Genomic DNA, 20,846 nt, shown 5'->3' with positions numbered 1-20,846 from the left:
AAAGGTCACTTCTCCCTGCCACAGTCGGTGCACAAGATATTGTCGCGCTGGGTGAGGAAGCCGCGTCCCACCAGAGTCACGGAGCACTGCGTGCAGGTGAAACACTCGCTGTGCCACTGGCGCTCCTCAAAGGAGATATACTTGGCCCCTGCCAGACCTGCACACATCAAACAAAGATCCATGTATTTACATAATGTGCAGGTTAATGTGAGATCTTCACCTTGTTTAACTGACAGTTCCTATACAAATGCAAATAAAGGCCTTGAAAATGAGCGGGAGAACTGTGTGATCAGTGTCAGAGTGAATGAAAACATGAGCACAGCCAGTGACTCACTGGTGATGGGCTTGGTGCAGCCCACGCACTTCTTTGCATACAGGTTGCTGTAGCATTCGAGGCAGTAGGGGTAGTTCTCCCTGGAGGTGAAGCGCTGACCCGACAGCTGCTTTCTGCAGCTGATGCATAGGAAACACTCGCGGTGCCAGGGCTTGTCTTGGTAGGTCACCCCACCTGTTGTGATGGCCTAGAGGTAACACAAATCCAGACAAGGCACGAGTGAAAAAGAACACACACAGTGACATTCCTCTTGCTACACATCCTTTTATTATGCAGTGTGTGAGGAACATTAAAATACCAGAGTCAGGGGGATTTACTGCTGCAGTCTATACATATAAAACACTCAGCTGTAACCGTACCTTCTTACAGGCACAGCACTGGTAGGCAAACTGCTTCTCGAAGCAGGCCACACAGAAGAAGCCGGTGTCTTTTGGGATGAAGGACTTGGTTCCTATTGGCTGCTGGCAGCGGTTGCACAGGAAGCAGGTCTCATGCCAGCTGTTCCCCTTGTATTCCATTTTGCGGGAACCTGGCAGAGGGTACGAGAGCAGCTTAGTCAGCATATGGTACCTCTATGACAGAAACACACGGCAGCCCAAAATAGTCCTGCTTTATCTGTAGGGAGAGGATGATGCGATCTTAATAATCTTGGAAAGAATTCTGGGAAAGGAAAAAATTGCATTGCTGTAATTTAAATGTTTGTATTTTAATATAAATTAGTTGTATCAGTCTTTTCTGCACATATAACAATAGATAGACTATCATTTGTATTTTCTTCATTAGGAGATGAAGTTGCCTATTCGTCATGGAATTGCAGATGTTCAAGTTTACATTTTTCTGAGCACTTTAAGGACCTCTCAGCCATGTGCTCTTAAAAGTTGAGATGGACAATTCATTTTTCATAAATTGTCCATACGTCATGTGAATAAACTGAGAATAGCGACAAAAACTAATAACTTCTAACCAGAGGTTTAACCAACCAATCAGGTCACAGTCTAATCCAGAAGTCCTGAATAATTAGCTGCTCATACTGCAATTAAAGGAATAGTTTGACATTTTGGAAAATGTGCTTATTCACAACGTGCTGGTCTTGTACAGACATGAAAGTTACAGACTCTCTGCAAGATAAGGCAAGCTAAGAATAAGTATATTTCCTGAAATGTCAAGCTATTTCTTTAATTTGGACGAACACAAGAAGAAAACCAACACAAGTAAGAAAATTAAGTCAGTGATTTAGTAGCTGTTCTGGAGCTTTCGATTGTATCACTTGATCTGATCTTGAGTTTTCCCAGTGTTCAAATTCCTACTTCTCTTTAGCACTTTAAGGACTTCTGGTCCACATTGGCAAAAGAAATTGATATTGAAAGTTAATTCTTGACCTTGGAAACAGTAGTAGAAGGAACGATCGAAAGCTCCAGAACAGCTACTAAATGGGCCTTTGATGTGAAATCGCATGTTGAAAATTAACTTTCAATCTCAATAATGTCCAATTAGCCCTATTCATCGTCATCATCATCATCCCAACATATACCTGGCATGACGGTTTTCTTGCAGGTGGTGCACTTGGAGGAATAATCATGGGCGTAGCATTCAGTGCAGAGCAACAAATCATCCTTGGCAGCAAAGGCCTTTTCCACCAGAGAGCGGCTGCACTTCGCACACTTGAAGCACTGCTCGTGCCAGTGGCGGTCCTTGTAGGACAAGTCCTGTCGATATTTCACACATTATTTATTGTTTTATAAGGTCAAAATATTCACAATATAAATAAATATAACGTACATTGTTATTTTACACATTACTGACGTCAAAGGCATTGCTGTCAGGGTGATGCTTCCTTACCTTGCAGTTACAGCCAATTGGTAAAGAGCAGCCCTCACAGCAGTTAGCGAACAGGTTCTCATAGCACTTAGTGCAGTACTGAGTGTCCTCTTTCATTATGTACTTCTTCCCCAGCAGGGAGTCTTTGCAGTAATGGCAGTCGAAGCGCTCGCTGGTAGACATTGTTGTTTTGCTTTTCTTAGCTGCAGGTCAAAGAGAGCAGGAGGAGGAAAATTGGACAATAAAGAAGAATAGGAAAGATGGAAAATGCCCTGTAATGGTCCAAGCAATCTCTTCCCCCTCTCATCAAGCAAGTGAAGAGGCCAAGAAAATGTTTTCCCCTTCTTTCAAAAGAAACTGAAAAAAAAGCAGTGTTGTATAAAAGAAGTCTCTACCTCATCTGATATGGGAGCGAGGATGAGGCTGAAGCTGGGGGCTGCAGAAAGCGAGCAGTCCAGGCACAGGGATGGGGCAGGGATGAAAAGGGGTGAGGCAGGATTAGGGGTATCCACTGGGGGGATCTTCTATAAATACTGGCCCTCTTATTAGCGATAATCTCTGGGGAGAATATACATGCTCCACTACATCATTCTGCACCTTTTAAGGGAGTTGATGGTGCACTGATCGCTAAGCCTTTGAAATGATTTACTCATTGTTGCTTTTTGCGTTAAAGCAATAAGAAATGCAGTTTTAGGACCAGTAGATACCATATTGTTAGGAAACATGACAGCCTACTATGCAACTACTGTCAGTGGCAAACTTTTTGATCAATTATACATACATACACGTAAGTAAAAGACGTGATTTGAGCCTAAAGATGCAAAATCATTGTCTTTTCTGCACAGTTTGGATATTGGTGCCATAGCAGAGATAGTTGGCTATTTGGATGCTGTGACATGTCTGGACACACTTGTGGCCTTTGTCAGTGCCTGCTACACACACAAGCAGTTGCAGATGGCTTATGAGAGGTAGGCGCCAGCAGCTTTGTGGTTGCCAGGTACTGAACTATAATGCCAGGGCCTCTCAGTAGCTATAGAGAGTGCCTTGGCAGCACTTCTGAAGGGGGAAGCTGCGAGCCTGTGGATGTTCAGTCCATCCACGGCAAAATAAAGGAGGAGGAGCAGAAATGACAGTTTAATGGTGACCATCTTGCTGATAGCGATACTCTTGTAACCTCATTAAAATCACATTCTTAGTATATTGCTCTGGAACAAAAGATGACTGGCAATACACAATAAAAATCACTGGGATAAAAACCAACTGTACCAGTTGTTGTTTTGACCCATTGTTAGTGTTATTTCTTATATTACTGTTGGGTTATTTACCCAAACTAAAATATGGTTATTCTTTAGACACGACAAGCTCAAGTTTGATCCTTAAAACTCTCACAAATGCATTGCCAGTAATAAAAAACAACGTGCATATGATATCCAAAACTGCAAAGGATACACATATTATTAACAATGTACAACAACAACAACAACAGTAACAGATAGTGACATGTAAGTTTACAAAGAGTAGATTAGAACAGAAAAATGGCATTAACACTGGGTCAAAACAACAAAGTATTGGGTGGTAAAGTTATCACGTTATTGTTATATTAACCCAAATTGGATCAAATTTGAATCAGTTAATTTTAGTGTGTAGTGTTGTGCCCACATCATTACAGTACAGTATAGAATTAAGATGCTTCTCGGTTGTCTGTGTGGATATTTGGCTCAGTCACATATACCAAGTGAAAGCACAGTTGTAGGTGTCAAAAATGCATGTTTGAAACAGTGCAAATCCTCCTTTTCCACCTGGTTAAAAAATCCGAGTTGTTCAGCATCTTTGACTGACAGTCGACTAATTACATTGAATCTTGGAACATGCGCTCATATCAGTTTTCCGAAAGGATCAGGGGGCGGACATCTTCATAAAAATAGCCTGAGAAGACCACCAGCCCGGCCCACAGGCCTAATCCCTCGTATACACACACAGGAAGGTCAGTGACAGGGATGAGGCTGAGAGGAATGCAGCTCGGTCCAGATGAACTCTCTTCCCCTCTGTCTTCTCTTTACATTCGCTCCACTGCCACTCCTTGTAAAGACATACATGTACAATTACACTCTTGTGAATAAATAAAATGTAATCCATTGTTGGATTAGCAGGTGATGTTGGAACATGGGTCTGCGTTGTATGTGGGTGTATCTACAAACCTCAGAGGAATAGTGTGAGACTATGTTATTTTTGACCCACAGCCTGCATGTTATGTAAGGCTTTCAGCACCAAACAACCATATCATGTCAGGAATTCAGGTGCAGGAAATATTTCTGATTTGAAACCATGCCATCCTTCAGGTTCTACTTATTTCTAAATAGGTGGATCCGGCGGATTACACAGCCATCTGATGCTCTGGATTAAATTACCGTTGTATTATATCCTTGCTCCCTGCTGGTGTCCAGATCAGCGGCTGCAAATCACAAAGCCATGCAGACCTTAAATAAACCCAGAACCAACTGTAGGACAAATATAGTCATTGCGTCTCAAAAGCTTCTAATCTTTGTTGCATTGGTGGCTGCTGCACAGTATGTCTGTCATCATGTGACGGGGGTGGTGGTGACCTATATTCACCAGCAAACAAAAACTCTCATCTCCTCGAGTGTATTAACACAATATGAAAGTCATGAAAAATAAATTGCATGTCAACAGGCGGCGTTATTCACTGGATATTAAAGCAGAGATTATGGTATATTGTGTTTATATTGTCAGCGTTAATCTGCATTCGTGCATGCCTGTTTGTAATTTTATTACAACCGCTCTGATTTGTGTCTCAGAGATAACAGGTGCTGGTCTTTGTCTCTTGGATTATTAACTTCAACACCAGACAGTGCCAACTCTGCAGAGCAAAAAGCTTGCTGATCTTGCGTATTCCTTTTTGCCTGCTTAATCCTCTGAAGTCAACTAGTGAGCAGCTGCCAACAGATTTCGTATGCGGCCTGTCTAGCCCCAATAAATAGGCCTTTATTTGACCTAGACTCGGGTGTCCTCTTATCTTAATGTATTCAGTCTTTACAATAAGGTGTCAGTGGCTGTTTCCCCCCCCTCTTAATCAAATGATCTCGGAGAAGAAGAGAAGCATTTACTTTGGTGGCTCCTTTGAGGTGGTGACTTATGTTGTAGACTGAGACGGATCAACACGACACAGTTGCATCTCTCTGAAGCACAAAAGCCTCGCCGCACCAGAGTTGACAGCTGGTTGGCATGGTGATGACAGCATAAGTGGCATCCATTAGGTTGGGATGAGGGGCGGCTCTAGTAGTTAATGAGAGGACTCACACAAACCTGGCCCTTTGAGAAGGCCTCTGCACTCTTCTGCGACGTGGAGAGCTCACTTTCAACGCAGCGTTTTCGATTGAACAGGATAGCCACATAGGGGGTTACCAGGGGGCGAGGAGATACAATCTACTATCTACGATCTCACAAAACCTTACACCCCTTTAGGGAGGCCCTGTGAGCACCACCCCCCCCCCCCCCCCGCCTGCCCCAGTTCTCACCAAATGAGTCATGGTATGAGTGGGTGACAAGACCTGTCACAGAGCCAGACATATGATCTCCACTGCTAAAGAGGAGAGAAAGTTGTCTACTTCTAGGAATGCACAACCCATTAAAATGTTCTCCTCTTCGATCCCTCCCAGCCCACAGATTTTGTGGTATTTGGATGTGTCGATGAGGCTGTCAGAGCACAAAACATACTTTAATATACAGTGCATCCGGAAAGTATTCACGGCGCTTCACTTTTTCCACATTTTGTTATGTTACACCCTTATTCCAAAATGGATTAAATTAATTTTTTTCCTCAAAATTCTACACACAACACCCCATAATGACAATGTGAAAAAAGTTTTTTTGAAATTTTTGCAAATTTATTAAAAATAAAAAACTAAGAAATCACATGTACATAAGTATTCACAGCCTTTGCCATGAAGCTCAAAATTGAGCTCAGGTGCATCCTGTTTCCACTGATCATCCTTGAGATGTTTCTGCAGCTTAATTGGAGTCCACCTGTGGTAAATTCAGTTGATTGGACATGATTTGGAAAGGCACACACCTGTCTATATAAGGTCCCACAGTTGACAGTGCATGTCAGAGCACAAACCAAGCATGGAGTCAAAGGAATTGTCTGTAGACCTCCGAGACAGGATTGTCTCGAGGCACAAATCTGGGGAAGGTTACAGAAAAATTTCTGCTGCTTTGAAGGTCCCAATGAGCACAGTGGCCTCCATCATCCGTAAGTGGAAGAAGTTCGGAACCACCAGGACTCTTCTTAGAGCTGGCCGGCCATCTAAACTGAGTAATCGGGGGAGAAGGGCCTTAGTCAGGGAGGTGACCAAGAACCCGATGGTCACTCTGTCAGAGCTCCAGAGTTCCTCTGTGGAGAGAGGAGAACCTTCCAGAAGGACAACCATCTCTGCAGCAATCCACCAATCAGGCCTGTATGGTAGAGTGGCCAGACGGAAGCCACTCCTTAGTAAAAGGCACATAGCAGCCCGCCTGGAGTTTGCCAAAAGGCACCTGAAGGACTCTCAGACCATGAGAAACAAAATTCTCTGGTCTGATGAGACAAAGATTGAACTCTTTGGTGTGAATGCCAGGCGTCACGTTTGGAGGAAACCAGGCACCGCTCATCACCAGGCCAATACCATCCCTACAGTGAAGCATGGTGGTGGCAGCATCATGCTGTGGGGATGTTTTTCAGCGGCAGGAACTGGGAGACTAGTCAGGATAGAGGGAAAGATGAATGCAGCAAAGTACAGAGACATCCTGGATGAAAACCTGCTCCAGAGCGCTCTTGACCTCAGACTGGGGCGACGGTTTATCTTTCAGCAGGACAACGACCCTAAGCACACAGCCAAGATATCAAAGGAGTGGCTTCAGGACAACTCTGTGAATGTCCTTGAGTGGCCCAGCCAGAGCCCAGACTTGAATCCGATTGAACATCTCTGGAGAGATCTGAAAATGGCTGTGCACCGACGCTTCCCATCCAACCTGATGGAGCTTGAGAGGTGCTGCAAAGAGGAATGGGTGAAACTGCCCAAAGATAGGTGTGCCAAGCTTGTGGCATCATATTCAAAAAGACTTGAGGCTGTAATTGCTGCCAAAGGTGCATCAACAAAGTATTGAGCAAAGGCTGTGAATACTTATGTACATGTGATTTCTCAGGTTTTTTATTTTTAATAAATTTGCAAAAATCTCAAATAAACTTTTTTCACGTTGTCATTATGGGGTGTTGTGTGTAGAATTTTGAGGAAAAAAATGAATTTAATCCATTTTGGTATAAGGCTGCAACATAACAAAATGTGGAAAAAGTGAAGCGCTGTGAATACTTTCCGGATGCACTGTATAACCTAAATAAGTTACAGCTAAATTTATACCTAGCATTTTGATCAGTTATTCACAGCCTTCAAAACAGAGATATCTGACGTACCTGCCACAGGAGAAATCTCAATCTTCAGTCTCTCTGTCCCTCAGACAGCTTCTGAGTCCCCAAAAGTAGGCGTCCTTTTTTCTCAAGCTTTCAAGAACACTTTTCCAGTTATGAGAGCTTCATCCTCAGTGCCTTGTGCTGAAACACTTCCTGTTATACAAATAGTGCAGCACAAATAAACAAGCTTAACTTTACTGTAAATGTTACAGATCATCAGTTGGATCCAAAAAGCCCAGCAGTCATTAGTGTAGCAGGAATCTAATCTGGGCTTCCTTTTCCGATTTGTCTGCTAGGATTCAAAACTTGAAATGACAGAGAAGGTAAAAGGTAAAATGTTTGTTGGCATTGTTACAGCATTGATTTTCTTTTTTTGAGAATTTGTTAAACCTGACATACATTATCATCACCTTTTAAGATGATGTTGAATGTGTTACATATCCAGTAATAACATCAGCATTCATTTGAAGTTTCATTTTTTTGGCCACCTAATGAATGTTAGTTATTTTCCGCAAGTTTGTCACTACAAGACACACTTTTCACATTACACCCTGTCATGTTCTTACAAAAATATTGATTATATCCACTTTAAGACGTGTAGATACAATTGATGCAATCTAAAGAGTAATGTTTTGTATTGAATTTAACCAAGAAAATGTGTAATTCACTGCTGAGGACAATGTCCTCCTCTGTGACGCTGTCTTGAGTTCTGAAAACTGGACGGACAATCCCCCCCTGCCACCTGAACTTTCACATTAATCCCCAATTGACATCGATGGATTATTTACGCCAATGATCCTGGCAACACACACATTTATCACACACTTTGACTTGCAGCGTTGAGCTGAGGCAGTTGACAAAGATGTGTCATCTCTGCATGGTGGAGGAGGCGACTGCAAATACCAGAGTGCTAGCGAGGACATGGGGTAACTAACAACAGCCAGAGGATCGAGGCGTAACCACCACAACACACTCTCCTTGCTCTCATCAATCACTTATCAAGGCTTTTGGATCGCTATTTATACCTCTGCCTGCATTACATGGCACTGGAAAACAGTGTGGGCAACATCTGTGGAAATTATATTTGATATTGATGCAAGAACACTATATTAGGTGGCGTCACGTAAAATATGTTAAGACAACCTCACTTTTTCAAGCCTAACGAATTCAAACTTTCACATATATACATGTAAAATTATCTCAAATTTAAAGGAATAGTTTGACATTTTGGAAAATGCCCTTAGATGCTGGTTAGCTTAGCTTAACATAAAGACTGGAAACGGGGTGAAATAGCTAGTGTGGTGCTGTCCAAAGGTAACAAAATCCACATACTACCACTCTTTAACACAATATAATCTAATTTGTTTAACCCCCTGTAAAATGTGTTGTTTTTACACTTCTTTTTGAACGGATTAAACAAACAAGATTTGGGCTAGCTGTTTCCCCCTGTCTCCAGTCTTTATGCTAAGCTAAGCTAAACGGCTTCTGGTTCTTGCTGAGTGGTATTGATCTTCTCAACTCTTGGCAAAAAAGCAAATTAGTTCCCGAAATGTCAAACTATTTCTTTAAGGATAGCAAACAACAACAAAATCTTTTTTTTGTTGGGAAAATCGTTTTAGTGTAAGATTATTACAAAAGGTTACCATCAAATACAATATCAGCTTTACAAAAAAGTGTTGTATGCTCCACTCATGTTTACTCATTAGTCCATATCTTTATTTTCTTTGACACTATCAGACATCTACAGTTAAAACACAACATTTGGCAAAATACAATGATTTGGCAAAGAAACTTGTACTGATTGACTCACTGGTTATTTCAGTGAACTGGCAGAAAATGAACATTTTCTGGAGAAATCTTCACGTTAAACCACACACGAAGATTTCGTCCCACTCAGGTATTCAGTGTTTTTAAGGACTCCAGCGAAATCAGTGCCAGGTCAGACAGTATCCAGAGACATCCTGATTCACTCTCTGGTGCTGTGACACGCTCACAGACTCAGACAGGGGACAGAGAAGCCACAGGCCTCATGTTTGTTTTTGTGCAACAAAGAGAGAAAGGGAGAGAAGATGAATGAGACAGACAACACAGAAAAAAAAAAAACTTTTTTTCCTTAAAGTCACCAACCACATTGGACAAGAAACCTTTGTTTTCATACATGAGATTGGACTGTACAATATGAAACCATGAGTGGCAGTTTCATAGTTAATCTGTGGGACAGCCGGTCTTCGATGACAGTTTCTGAACTCACAATAGCTCTATATAAGACAGCCACCACCAGCACAGTGAGTCACACAACTCCACATGAATAAAAGTGCTATATCTCTGCTGCATTTTGGCAAGACTTTTTCAATTAGGTCATGCCAACAGGATTACTGCCTAATCAAAAAAACAACAACAAAAAACTTCAGAGTAAAATATCCTCCCTTGATGAAAACGTCCACCTCACAACACTAAAACCATTGTCTCTGACGCTGGTTATCCTTTTCAAGTGTCTCTCTCCTGCCTCCTTGATTCACAGCCTCTTGAAGCACCAACATTACTTACAAAGGTGCAGCGAAATCAGGTTCACTGCCCGACAACGCTTGCATGTTATAAAGAGATTTGAACATTAAAAATATATACAACACATTGTTTCTTTTCCCCATAAATGCAAACACTCCCTCAGTCTGGCGCACATACAGGAATGATCTGTGTTAGTGGGCTGGTTCGATCCAGATCATGATTCAGTTCATTACAAGCTTTATATACAGGTTTCACTATGGCATTTGGAACCATACTCCATAAGAAAAATAATTGAATTCATCCTAATTTACGTCAATGGTCCCTTTGACAGTGAAGGAATATCAAAATGATAAGAACCTGAAACATGTTTGAGTACTTTGACCAAGAAGCCGCCAGATCACCTTGCATAAAATGTTGACATGGTTTTGCACAGTACTTTCTGTAAAAATTAGCTGCTGAGTGCTGTTGAGATGCATTGTTTAGTGGATTAGCTGTTCTGACAACATTTCAAAGTGATGTGATATCTACAGATGCTGTTGTGTGATCTTGAGTGGTGTAGGTTGGCTGGCGAGCCACACAACTGTAAACAGGAGTGTAAACAAAAAGAAAATACAGAAAAATACCTTTCACATGCAACCTCTAACTCCTCAGACAACACCGTGATGTGATGATTCAAAGACAGAAATGTGGATAATCTTGCAGCAATTGTGAAAATTTCACATCTTTCACAATTGTCTTAACAAGTCCCAAGTATGAGGGCAGATCTCACCTGGTCTTATGGTTACATCTGCTTGAAATCGTTAAAAATATCGGTGTAAATATTTGAGGTCACATTGTGGGATGACAGTACAGCACACACAGCAAAATAGCTGAATCAAAGGATTCAATAATGTTTATTTTGTGCTTTTCCCTGTATTCAATTAAAAAGTACAGACTTTTGTAGATCAAATCAGAATGCAACATAATGAGGTGTGTAGGAGTTTCATATTGCAGTACAATAGCTCTGTACTGTACTATCATCATCCACACGGGATCCGACTGCACTGTGACACATCACATGTGACAATGAACAATTCACAACATGATTAAAATAGTAACCTCCCTCTCACAGAGCAGAGTCACATCTGCTGCCGAAGACTGCCGGGGTAATGATCACCATATGCCATCTACAACCGCATAATAGGATGACTGTCTGTCTTACTGTACATATGTAAAGATAGGTAACAGTTGGATTAGCAGTGCAAATGCAAACTTACAAAAATATGGAAAAAAATGACAGCTACATAATTCCAAAAATACACAATATGTACATGACACAATTGAACTATTTTCACATTTGAGTTCAGTAAACACTGCATAGGTGACTGCATCACTAGCACAGATGAGATTGTTTTTTTTTATCATATAATGCCTCACTTGAATAAATATTACATAAATATTTTCACTTTTTATGTCAGTCTCCTTCTGCAGCCAACACTATTCCGATGTCTGCCTTGTGCCACTTCATGAAAAGGTGATATTCAAAGAAAAAAACAACAACCTTGCATCATGAATGTTATCTGTTTTTCGGGAATATCCATACAATCATGCATTCATACTAACAATAGACCAAAAAACATAAAAAATAGCAGCAAATGTGGGCATGTTAAGCAAAACATGGATTGAAATAACAATAAAAAATGTAGTGCATTTGTAATTCATAAAAAATAAATAAGAAATGAATAACACAAAAGGCAAAGTAAGGCTTAGCAAAATTGGCTTGCAAATAAAAAAACAAGATGGATGTCTCACTGGGCGACTGAACCAATAGATAAACATCATTCGGGAGCTCTGGACAAAACAGTAATGAACCTTCAGGTTAACCGAAGGACAAAAATCTTAAAGCACTGCCTTCAACAACAAAACAAGCACTGCATAGCCCTTCAAAACACTATCCGCCCCAGTACCACTTGTCAAGGTTATTAAATGCCTTGTACTCCTTGTGCCTACGCAGGTAATCACAAGCCAGGCATGTGTGCTCTGCCCAGAAATAGGCCTTCTTTACTTTAAAGTGCCGCCGCCACTCAAAGTACCTGAGGTACATTTCCTCGTTCTTGTCCAGGAGCAGCAGGTAATCGGCCAGCTCCTTGGGCGAAGTGAAGTCGTCCACGTGGATGAAGGCGTCCCCCTGGATAAAGTTCTCGTAGTTCTGCCTGGGCGGGCCGAGAACCACTGGCACTGTCCCCACAGAGAGCGGGTTGTACAGTTTTTCAGTAATGTAGTCCTTGTGGATGGAGTTCTCAAAAGCCAGGTAGAACTTGCAGCTGGCGATGGTGGGGAAGTAGTCTTGGTCAGAGATGTACTCCCCGAAGGCTTGTCCGTATGCGTGAACCTCAATATGTTTGTACAGCTCATTGTAGTATTTCACCCGCACGTGGTCCTGGTTCCAGTTGCTCACAATCCAGCAGATCAGCTTGTTTTTGCTGGGTGGGACGAAGTCCTCCTCGCCCTCCGCTGCTACGATGGACCCATAAGGCACTTCAATGTCAGCATCCTGACGGTAATTGAGAGTCAGATTGAACAGGTTCTCGATCCCAGGCAGCTGGGAGGAGTGCGATGGCGACTCCAGGTTCATCCATATCCACTTCTGGAAGGATGGTCGTTGGACCGGCGGCAGGTTGGACAGATCAGTGCAGATGTCTCTGTGATGGATGACGACCCCATCCGACTTGTTGTAGAGATTCCTGTCTGCTGTGATGAAACAGCCCTCGATGTTGAAGAGAGAGCTGCACACGCTCAGGTCGTAGGTTTGTCCAAAGGGCCAGAGCCAGATCAGCACGGTGGTCACGTTTCTGTCGCTCTTGGTGGAGAAGAGGTTCTTGACCCGGTCTGTGGATACTGTTGACTCTACAGGACCCGATAACCAGCTGGTGGATGGTTTAAAATACATCAAAAACAGAGTCACAAAGCATCCCAGGATGAAAGTGCCGAGCAGAAGGGGTCGTAGGATTCTGTGAAAAGGTGCAGATGGCATACTCCGTCCTGAAAAGGGCACACCCAAGAAGAAAAGCCAGAATGAAGTCATAATCAACAGGATACAATCACCTAATCGTGTAAAGGTGTTGACATTACCCCCATGTGTTTATTATGTCTATCATACTGGATCATTGACTCTGAACATCATTTGTGCCTCAATTAAATACAGTTGGCTTGTGAGCATGTGCATCTGAACACGGAGTTCCTATTCTTACAAAAATCTATGAGTATACACCCTGCCATGCGTAAGGAACCCAGTGCTTTGGATCAATACTCATTAAGAAAAATGTGTCTTCAGGCACATTTCAATACGAACCTGGTGGATTTGACTGAATGCTGAAATCCAAGCAAGAGTAGAGGTTGTGGGAATCGGAGGGAGCAGTTCCTACATTGGGTCGACGGTGGGATCAATCTTCTTTGTGATTCAGTGCTCATAGACCCCCCCCCCAAAAAAATGTGCAGGTCACAGCTAAGAGATGCCTCTTTGCTCTTAGGCAGAATAACAATGATCCGTAATGATCTAATGAGGTACGTTTGATCTTGAATGTACGGTTCTTCTTAATGATGCCTCCTTTACGTGAGCAGAAAGAGAGAATCAGAGAGAATCAATTAGTGCTAGAGATGGGGGGAAAGAAACTGAACATCACCACAGAAAAAGCATGCAGCATCAGGTCTGGAGGTTATATGCAATCAACATGCAGAGATAAGCTTCATCTCCGCAAACAAATCTTTCAAATTAGCTGGGAAATAAAATGAAAACACGACGGTTATTGCAAAAAATTGCTATGTTAATCGTGGATGTTATTTCAAATTTGCCAGTTAAGCATGGATGTAAGCTCCCAGCTGTTATTAGTTTTTGGCATACACTATGTATTGTAAGAGAATGCTGCCATCTTAAGGCTGAGGAGAGTAGAAAAGCCCCCCGACTCTCCAGCTCTCTGGGGCTCAACACACCTGCATGATGCATAAAGAGGCCATACATGCAGATTGAGACGCCAAGTGCAGAAACAGACCTTGAGACACATCACTGAAGCAGATTTAAATCAATAAGACCAGCTCCAACACTGATTTTCCTCACATCACATGTCCAATATGACACATGGTGAATAGTATTGCCGTTATGTATGACAGTGCACCATCAACTCTCCCATCTATGACTTAGGTGCACAGATCTGCACACAAAGGCCCCCACGAGCCAGGGCCAGATGAGTGCAACTCCTTTTAAAGGCTTACGGTATCAATACATTTTCATGTAGGCAAATCCTCTTACACCGCTGAAACATGTTTTCTGTCGGCAGCAGCCATAAGCTCTTTGCTTCACAGAGGATGCAGCACATGCATACCTTTGTGTGTTGGTGTCAAATATGTAAAACATAGTATAGATTCAGAAAGACTGGAGTGTACAGTAGTGCAGGGATCAAAATCCTATTAAATATGTAGTGTGTAAGTTATAGTGTCTCCATGGTGATGGTGCTGAGGTCAGAGTATTTAACATGAGAGGGTGATATGGCTCACACAGTCGTTACGTTCCTCTCTTCTTTCCATCTCTGTGCCAACAAATGAGACCCCGAGTGAGACATGTGCAGCTCGCGCATTCATTCAAATTTTAAACAACATAGCCGGGGTTTTGTCAAATGCATTGTGATGTATTTGGGACACGGAAAGAGCACCGCATGGGTGAGTAGTCTGCAGCGGGGCTACGTTAGAAATGACTGGAGAGAGGCAGAGAAAAAAAAAAAACTGCAACCACAGATTTTGGTAGCAGCGGTCACAGAGATGCATCAAATCCCTGGTGTGGTGTTAGTGACAGGTAGGCTAAAAGGGCAAAAGGAAAGCCCTCATGTCCTGCAAAATGGCATGGGTTTTTTTCTATTTCCACGTTGATTTGTGTGTTTTCTGTGAGGAAGGCCACAGCACTGATTGTAAAAGGACACTCCATCCCAGGTGTGAATCAATTTCCAGCCACCGAGCACTGAAGGTCATTTTAAAGCGTGATGCTGTAGTCGAGCCACTGATTCAAATGGTCGTCTTTCGGCTTGACACTGCATCGAAGTTGCCCCTTTTGGGCACCAAAAAACGCGCAGAATATACATAATAGCGTGGAGGATGGTGCTGACAATGTATGTGCAACGCAAACACGGCTCAGCGTGCGATGTAAGATTTGAAATACAAGTCGCATTCACTGGAGAGAAACCTTCATACCCCCCCATTGACTGTCCAGTGCATAATGGATGTAAAGATGTTGTGTAAAAAAATAAACTCCCAAAGGAGAATCAGTGAATTCACGGTGACATTTTTCTGTGGAGATCGTTTCTAATTAGCTGCCCAGGAATTGCCGTCAAAAAAAAACAGGTACCGCTGCTCATCCATGGGGTGCAGGGGGAAAAAATACAGCCATGCATTTCACTCACCATCTCGACAGGCGTGAGTCAAAATAGACCTTTCTTCTCATTTCCTCCAGAGGTCCGTACCCTTTTCAAAGACACCTTGCAACATACGGAAGATGGGGATGCGTTTGGAATAAAAAATCGCGCCCGTCCGCCGTATTTGCAGGAATAGATCCGGACGAGCCCACATCCATCGTCTTGATCCAGAAAATGATGGTAGCCTACCTACTGTAGCAATGTGCGCTGAGTCTCCTCCACTGCTGCTGCACACCGACGCAAAGAACGATGGCTGCAAAAAAAATAAAAAAAAATAAAAAAATTGGCGGCTACCCCGTCAGCCTGCACACTAAAGTCATAGCTCGGTGTGTGAGGACGCCATGTATGCTCAGGGATGTGATGCGATGTGGAATAATTCCCTGCTGGCTGCCCATGCGCTACCTTGCTCTGTTTACCGTCAATGCAGCTGCAGGCTGTGGCGGAGCTCCAGTGTGTGTGTGTGTGTGTGTGTGTGTGTGTGTGTGTGTGTGTCGGATGCTGAGATTCAGCGTTGGTGCATGTTACACTTCAATCATCTGCTTACGGTTCTCATTTGAACAAACATGTGAATCATTTGTGCTGCGAGGAGGCGCGGATCAAAAGGTTTCACCTCTCTTGATCTGTGTCGACTGTTCATCCAAACAGCAGAGTAATGGGAGGTTTAGTGGTTCATGGCTGCCTTTTTAGTGATGTAGCGGTGAGCCAACGGCTGAACTATGACCGAGAGTCAGGGATGATATTTGCACCACAACCTCTGATGAATCACTTAAATCCTTTATGCTAATTTCCACATTCTCCTGTAATTTGCATCACTTGCTACTATAAACAACAGCTTGATGCCTCAGTGCATGATGTGGGTTAATCATTCTATAAAAGAGGCACTTGAGCTTCCAAATGTGGCTATTAGCACCATGAAGCCTTTAACATCACCAGTTATGCCTATTAGCTCATTAATGAATCTTTTAAAGGGCCACTCTAGTGATTTATTATTGCACCTCCATAAAGTTGGGGGACTTGTGAGAGACGGGTCTTTAAAAAGAGCAGTCAAAATTAAAAGAGCAGAGGCAGAGACATCATGACTTTTAGTCCTTTGTACGGGTCAAGCTCCAAAAACACTGGACCCTCCAATTCCCATAATGCAACTTTCATTAGACCCCCTCTCTTTCACTGGATTCCTACGTCTTTTCAGCTCCATGACCCCAGTTTGTAAGGCAGGCTTAAAGTGGCTATAATCTATATTTTCAAAATAACAATGTATCAGATGACGATCAAATGAGACAACAATGTGACGCCTGTAGTGATGAACCTAAAGAGAATCATCAGCCAAATCTGCAGCTCCCCTCGGCTTTACGGCAAGTTTCAGCAGACACACGCAGGTCTTCTATTGAAGCCGCTCCGATGGACTCGCAGGTCAGAGTTCGCCATTGTTCAACTTACTTACAGATGCGGATGCGTTTGGTCAGTCAATAGAAACACTGATGCACTGTGTTTGGAAACGGATACGTTATTATTGTAGCATGTTTTATCACATGCATTTAAATGTCATAACAGTGACATGAAATTAAACTTTTCCTCCCAATTTACAAAATTTGCAGCAAGGGTGACCACTTTGACACCATGACAGCATGTCCCATGGAGTTAGCCCGTTAATTAGAAGGTAAACTATTCCACAGACAAAAATAATCTTGATTTTGCCCTTAAACTCTCTCTGGGTTCTTAGCCTGTTTCAATAACTGAACTGCTGTCCCGTTATCCCTCCGCTGTTGTCATCACTATGATTCATCTCTGATATGAGGTTGACATGCCTTTCAAATACCAAGATCTATGTCGTGCTTTTTTTTGTACCGTTTTTGGTCTGAGGCAGAGTTGGAAGCAGAGTGAGGTGACAGCTTTTGCTTTGTTTACTTGCGTTGTTCCTTCCTTTCCAGGGTGCACTTTATTTATTTCCACGGATTCTATTAATATAGTCACAGATTACAGGACGGCAAAACATGCCAACGCACAGTTTCGGATGGAGACGGTAATAAAACATGCTGATTATGTTATGAAGCCAAAATGTTCCAAGGCTGTGTAAACAAGAAGTAATAAGACATCAGCTAAATTAACAACAATTCACCCAAGTGTAAAAAAACCCAAAAAAAACCACATACATCACTGCAGCCAAAATTAAGATAATGTATTTCACTTGCCTCTGGCTTTGCAAATCATTTGGCTGTTCTCATACAGTTATTCATCATTTGCATTTTGTTGTGCATTCTGCAACTACAACTTCATTTAGCTTTCATGTAATTATTTTATACAACCATGAATAAAGATTTGCGATGGCTCTTAGTCAAATCAATCCTGCCATTTCCGTCGCTCCCCACCAAATATCGCAGCCCATTTGCGAGTTATCTCCAGGTAGATTGAAGGTTTATTGGGCAGGTAGTCCAGATACACAGTCTGGCTTGTTTTGGGGATTGCCATTTCAATCTGAGTCCCCTCGTGCCATTCATTAAAAGATGTTACAGAGATAAAATCAGGCCGGGCTTGTAATGCAGCACTCAGCGAGGTTTCATAGTATTTGCCATTGATGCGGTTGCGAGTGTTTTGGAAGTTCCAGGGTCGAATGCTTGTGTCAATGTACCCGGGGCCCACACTCGGGATGAATATCAGGTTGTTATCTTCACAGAAAGCTTTAATAGAGTCCCAGTTCCGCTGAGTGGAACCATAGGAAAAACCATTAGTGGCAAAGTAGGTGTAGACACCATCAAAACCAGCAGTCAGGATATCCCTCTTATGTTTCTCCTCAACCAGCAGGGCGATGAAGATGGCGTCATATGGGGTATCCCTGATGCTGTTACTCTCTGTGTGTTTCAGCAGTTTGGCCCACTGCTCCGAGTTCATCAGATATGAGTCATACACATAGAAGAGAGGAAGAAGCTTGCCAGTGTTTGTCCGGTACTTGAAGAAAGCACGGTGCTCTCCGTATCTGAGAGGGGGAGGAGGTATACGACACAAGATAAACAACCAAAGAAAGGAAAATGCCACGGGAATAGAAAGACTGATGCAAACATGATAGTTATTGGATTGATGTGATGAATCATGACAATGATTTCCAGAGGGAGTGTAAGATCATGGTGCTGACATTTGACTGACAACACTGAAGAAACACAGCACCACTCACTTCTCAATGATGTATTTGACATGAGTGAACATGTTGGCTTCATCTCTTCCTTTGTATGGTTCAATGTGAAACACGACCTGTGAACACATAAAATGACAGCAGCATGAAAAGATGAACACTTTTAATGGCAACACAAAACATGTCAAACATTTAGTCCGCTGGTAAATACACAACAAAAGGCTACTAAGCTCATATCTTCATACGGACCTTAATATGGTATTTATGTGCCACTTCCAGCAGCAAAGGCACAAAGTCATCCGTTGGCTCACCATTATCATCATTCGAATTAGGAGGATACCAGGAAAGAGCAAGGACACCTGAGATTAAACACAGTTACAAACATGATAAATGACTCACATAGTGTAAATGTATTGCAGTGATGTTAAATGTGCCGGGGGAGCGAAACAGTTGGGTCAGAAATGAACGAGCTGAAAATCATGTTCCTGATATCAGTCAAAATATGCATCATATATGTTAAATCACCTCTTTAAATTACAGTTTATCAGAGATAAAAGACCATTAAAATATAAAACAACTGTAAAGTGTGATGTACGAAAACGACACCACAGCTAAACCTGCGAAACTTATCTTGGTAATTATCATCACTGCATTATGTATCATAATATAGAGCTTGGCGGTAACTCAATATTTGCATTTATCTACATATACGGCATAACAGTAGGCAATAATAATAATAATAATGAAAATGAACAAAATTATCTAATTTAGTTTAGTTTGCTTTATGCTGTAGGCAGAGTTTTGTCAGATTCAATGCATAACAGTGGAAGTTAATTGCACGGAAGATCAGTTTGATTATTTTAAATGTGATTTAGCATACATCTGCTATATTGTATAGTATATTTTATCACTTGATTTGTGATGGTGATTTCAATAAGGACGCACCAATCCTACTTTTTCACTCCCGATATAGATTCTGATTCTGCCGAAGTACTGATCCTACACCAGTGCTCCCTTTTCCCCAGATCATTTTTATGTAACGTAACATGAGGCCCAGGGGACGCTGTGGCACTAGTCAGCAGCCCAACATAACTGAATGAATGTAACTCAAAGCAGAAACCCTGAATTGTGTAATGATGTTGATGAAGAAACTGTATTTAATGTGAATTAATCAGGTCAGTATGCAGGTTACATCCCTTGACATCACCCAGGACCATCATAATATCACAGTAATAATAATGGTGAATTATTGTTCAGCCCTGGAGTTAAGTTTAGGTGACTTTAATGTCTTTAATGGCACTTACCGATGGCTGCTGTACGCAGCTGCTGCATATGAGCCTCTATAACAGAGGGATCCCTGGAACTGTAAGCACCTAAAGAGGGGTAGAAGTTGGACCCGATGTCATCAGGTGGGCTGTGTCTCCCTTGTGGATACCCCTGAGCCACCTTATAGTCCCAGTGTGGCAGCTGCGGGTGGTCCCAGTGGATGTATTTGCCATCAAACTTGGGGTTCCCATACCATGTGTAGTAGAAGGCATGGAGATAGTAGTTTGGAGGAGGGAACTTCCTCAGTGCAGCTTCCAGCTCTGCATCTTTGTCTGACTGAGCGGAGTCATTCATTTTGGTCTGGTCGGGTTTGTTGTTTTCTCTCTGCATTTCATTCTTTCTATCCGGGAACAGCTCCCCACCAGCAGAGTCCTCTGGTGTAAGCGCCTTCAGGACCACTGTTATTATGAGCACAAGCAACACCAAAGCAATTAATGTGATGCAAAACTTGCGCCTAAACCTAGCCATTCTTCAGTCAGTGCTTGAGGCTCTCCACAGTTCATTGTTGAGACAGCAGTGAGGGACTGTTGGACATGATGCCATTGAAGCTCGGTCAGTGAGTGGTTGTTCAGCCTGGAGGTTTGAGGAAAGAAGGAATATAAGTATGTTACAAATTCTTTGTTTGTCTGACCAACAGTTCAAACCCAAAGATGTTCAGTTGAGGACTGAAACTAACTATTATTTCCATAATGTATTAATCTGCCGATTATTTTCTCGATTAAAACAGTGGAAAATGCTCATCACAATTTCTTAGAGCTCAAGGTGATGTCTTCAAATGTCTTGTCTGACCAACAGTCCAAAACCTAACGTTAAACTACAATGTTGAGACGAGGAAAA

The 20,846-nt window shown here is 42.3% G+C and overlaps 3 protein-coding genes across 4 annotated transcripts; all 3 read right to left on the bottom strand.

Annotated features, from left to right (window-relative positions):
- Positions 1-5: 5 nt before the first annotated feature.
- fhl5 (four and a half LIM domains 5) lies at positions 6-2,335 on the bottom strand. Its single transcript, XM_070919908.1, has 5 exons — positions 2,174-2,335; positions 1,866-2,040; positions 694-863; positions 335-521; positions 6-157 (listed from the first exon to the last, which is right to left on the bottom strand). Exons 1-5 carry the CDS (start codon positions 2,333-2,335, stop codon positions 6-8), a joined length of 846 nt encoding a protein of 281 aa, XP_070776009.1.
- Positions 2,336-12,051: 9,716 nt separating this feature from the next.
- On the bottom strand, positions 12,052-15,588 carry fut9a (fucosyltransferase 9a). Of its 2 annotated transcripts, XM_070920371.1 has the most exons (3): positions 15,548-15,588; positions 13,453-13,566; positions 12,052-13,027 (listed from the first exon to the last, which is right to left on the bottom strand). In XM_070920371.1, the coding sequence occupies exons 1-3, from the start codon at positions 15,586-15,588 to the stop codon at positions 12,052-12,054; spliced, it is 1,131 nt and encodes a 376-aa protein (XP_070776472.1). The 2 variants fall into 2 exon arrangements, with proteins under 2 accessions (XP_070776472.1, XP_070776473.1); XM_070920372.1 differs by lacking the exon at positions 13,453-13,566 and having other exon boundaries at positions 12,052-13,142; positions 15,548-15,557.
- A 1,881-nt stretch (positions 15,589-17,469) lies between these two features.
- manea (mannosidase, endo-alpha) lies at positions 17,470-20,477 on the bottom strand. Its single transcript, XM_070920477.1, has 4 exons — positions 19,988-20,477; positions 18,933-19,042; positions 18,726-18,802; positions 17,470-18,530 (listed from the first exon to the last, which is right to left on the bottom strand). The coding sequence occupies exons 1-4, from the start codon at positions 20,475-20,477 to the stop codon at positions 17,897-17,899; spliced, it is 1,311 nt and encodes a 436-aa protein (XP_070776578.1). The 3' UTR covers positions 17,470-17,896.
- Positions 20,478-20,846: the final 369 nt, after the last annotated feature.

This window comes from Enoplosus armatus, chromosome 15, assembly GCF_043641665.1.
Source record: "Enoplosus armatus isolate fEnoArm2 chromosome 15, fEnoArm2.hap1, whole genome shotgun sequence".
NCBI lineage: Eukaryota > Metazoa > Chordata > Actinopteri > Centrarchiformes > Enoplosidae > Enoplosus > Enoplosus armatus.
This window is presented reverse-complemented; position numbering and strand designations above follow the sequence as displayed.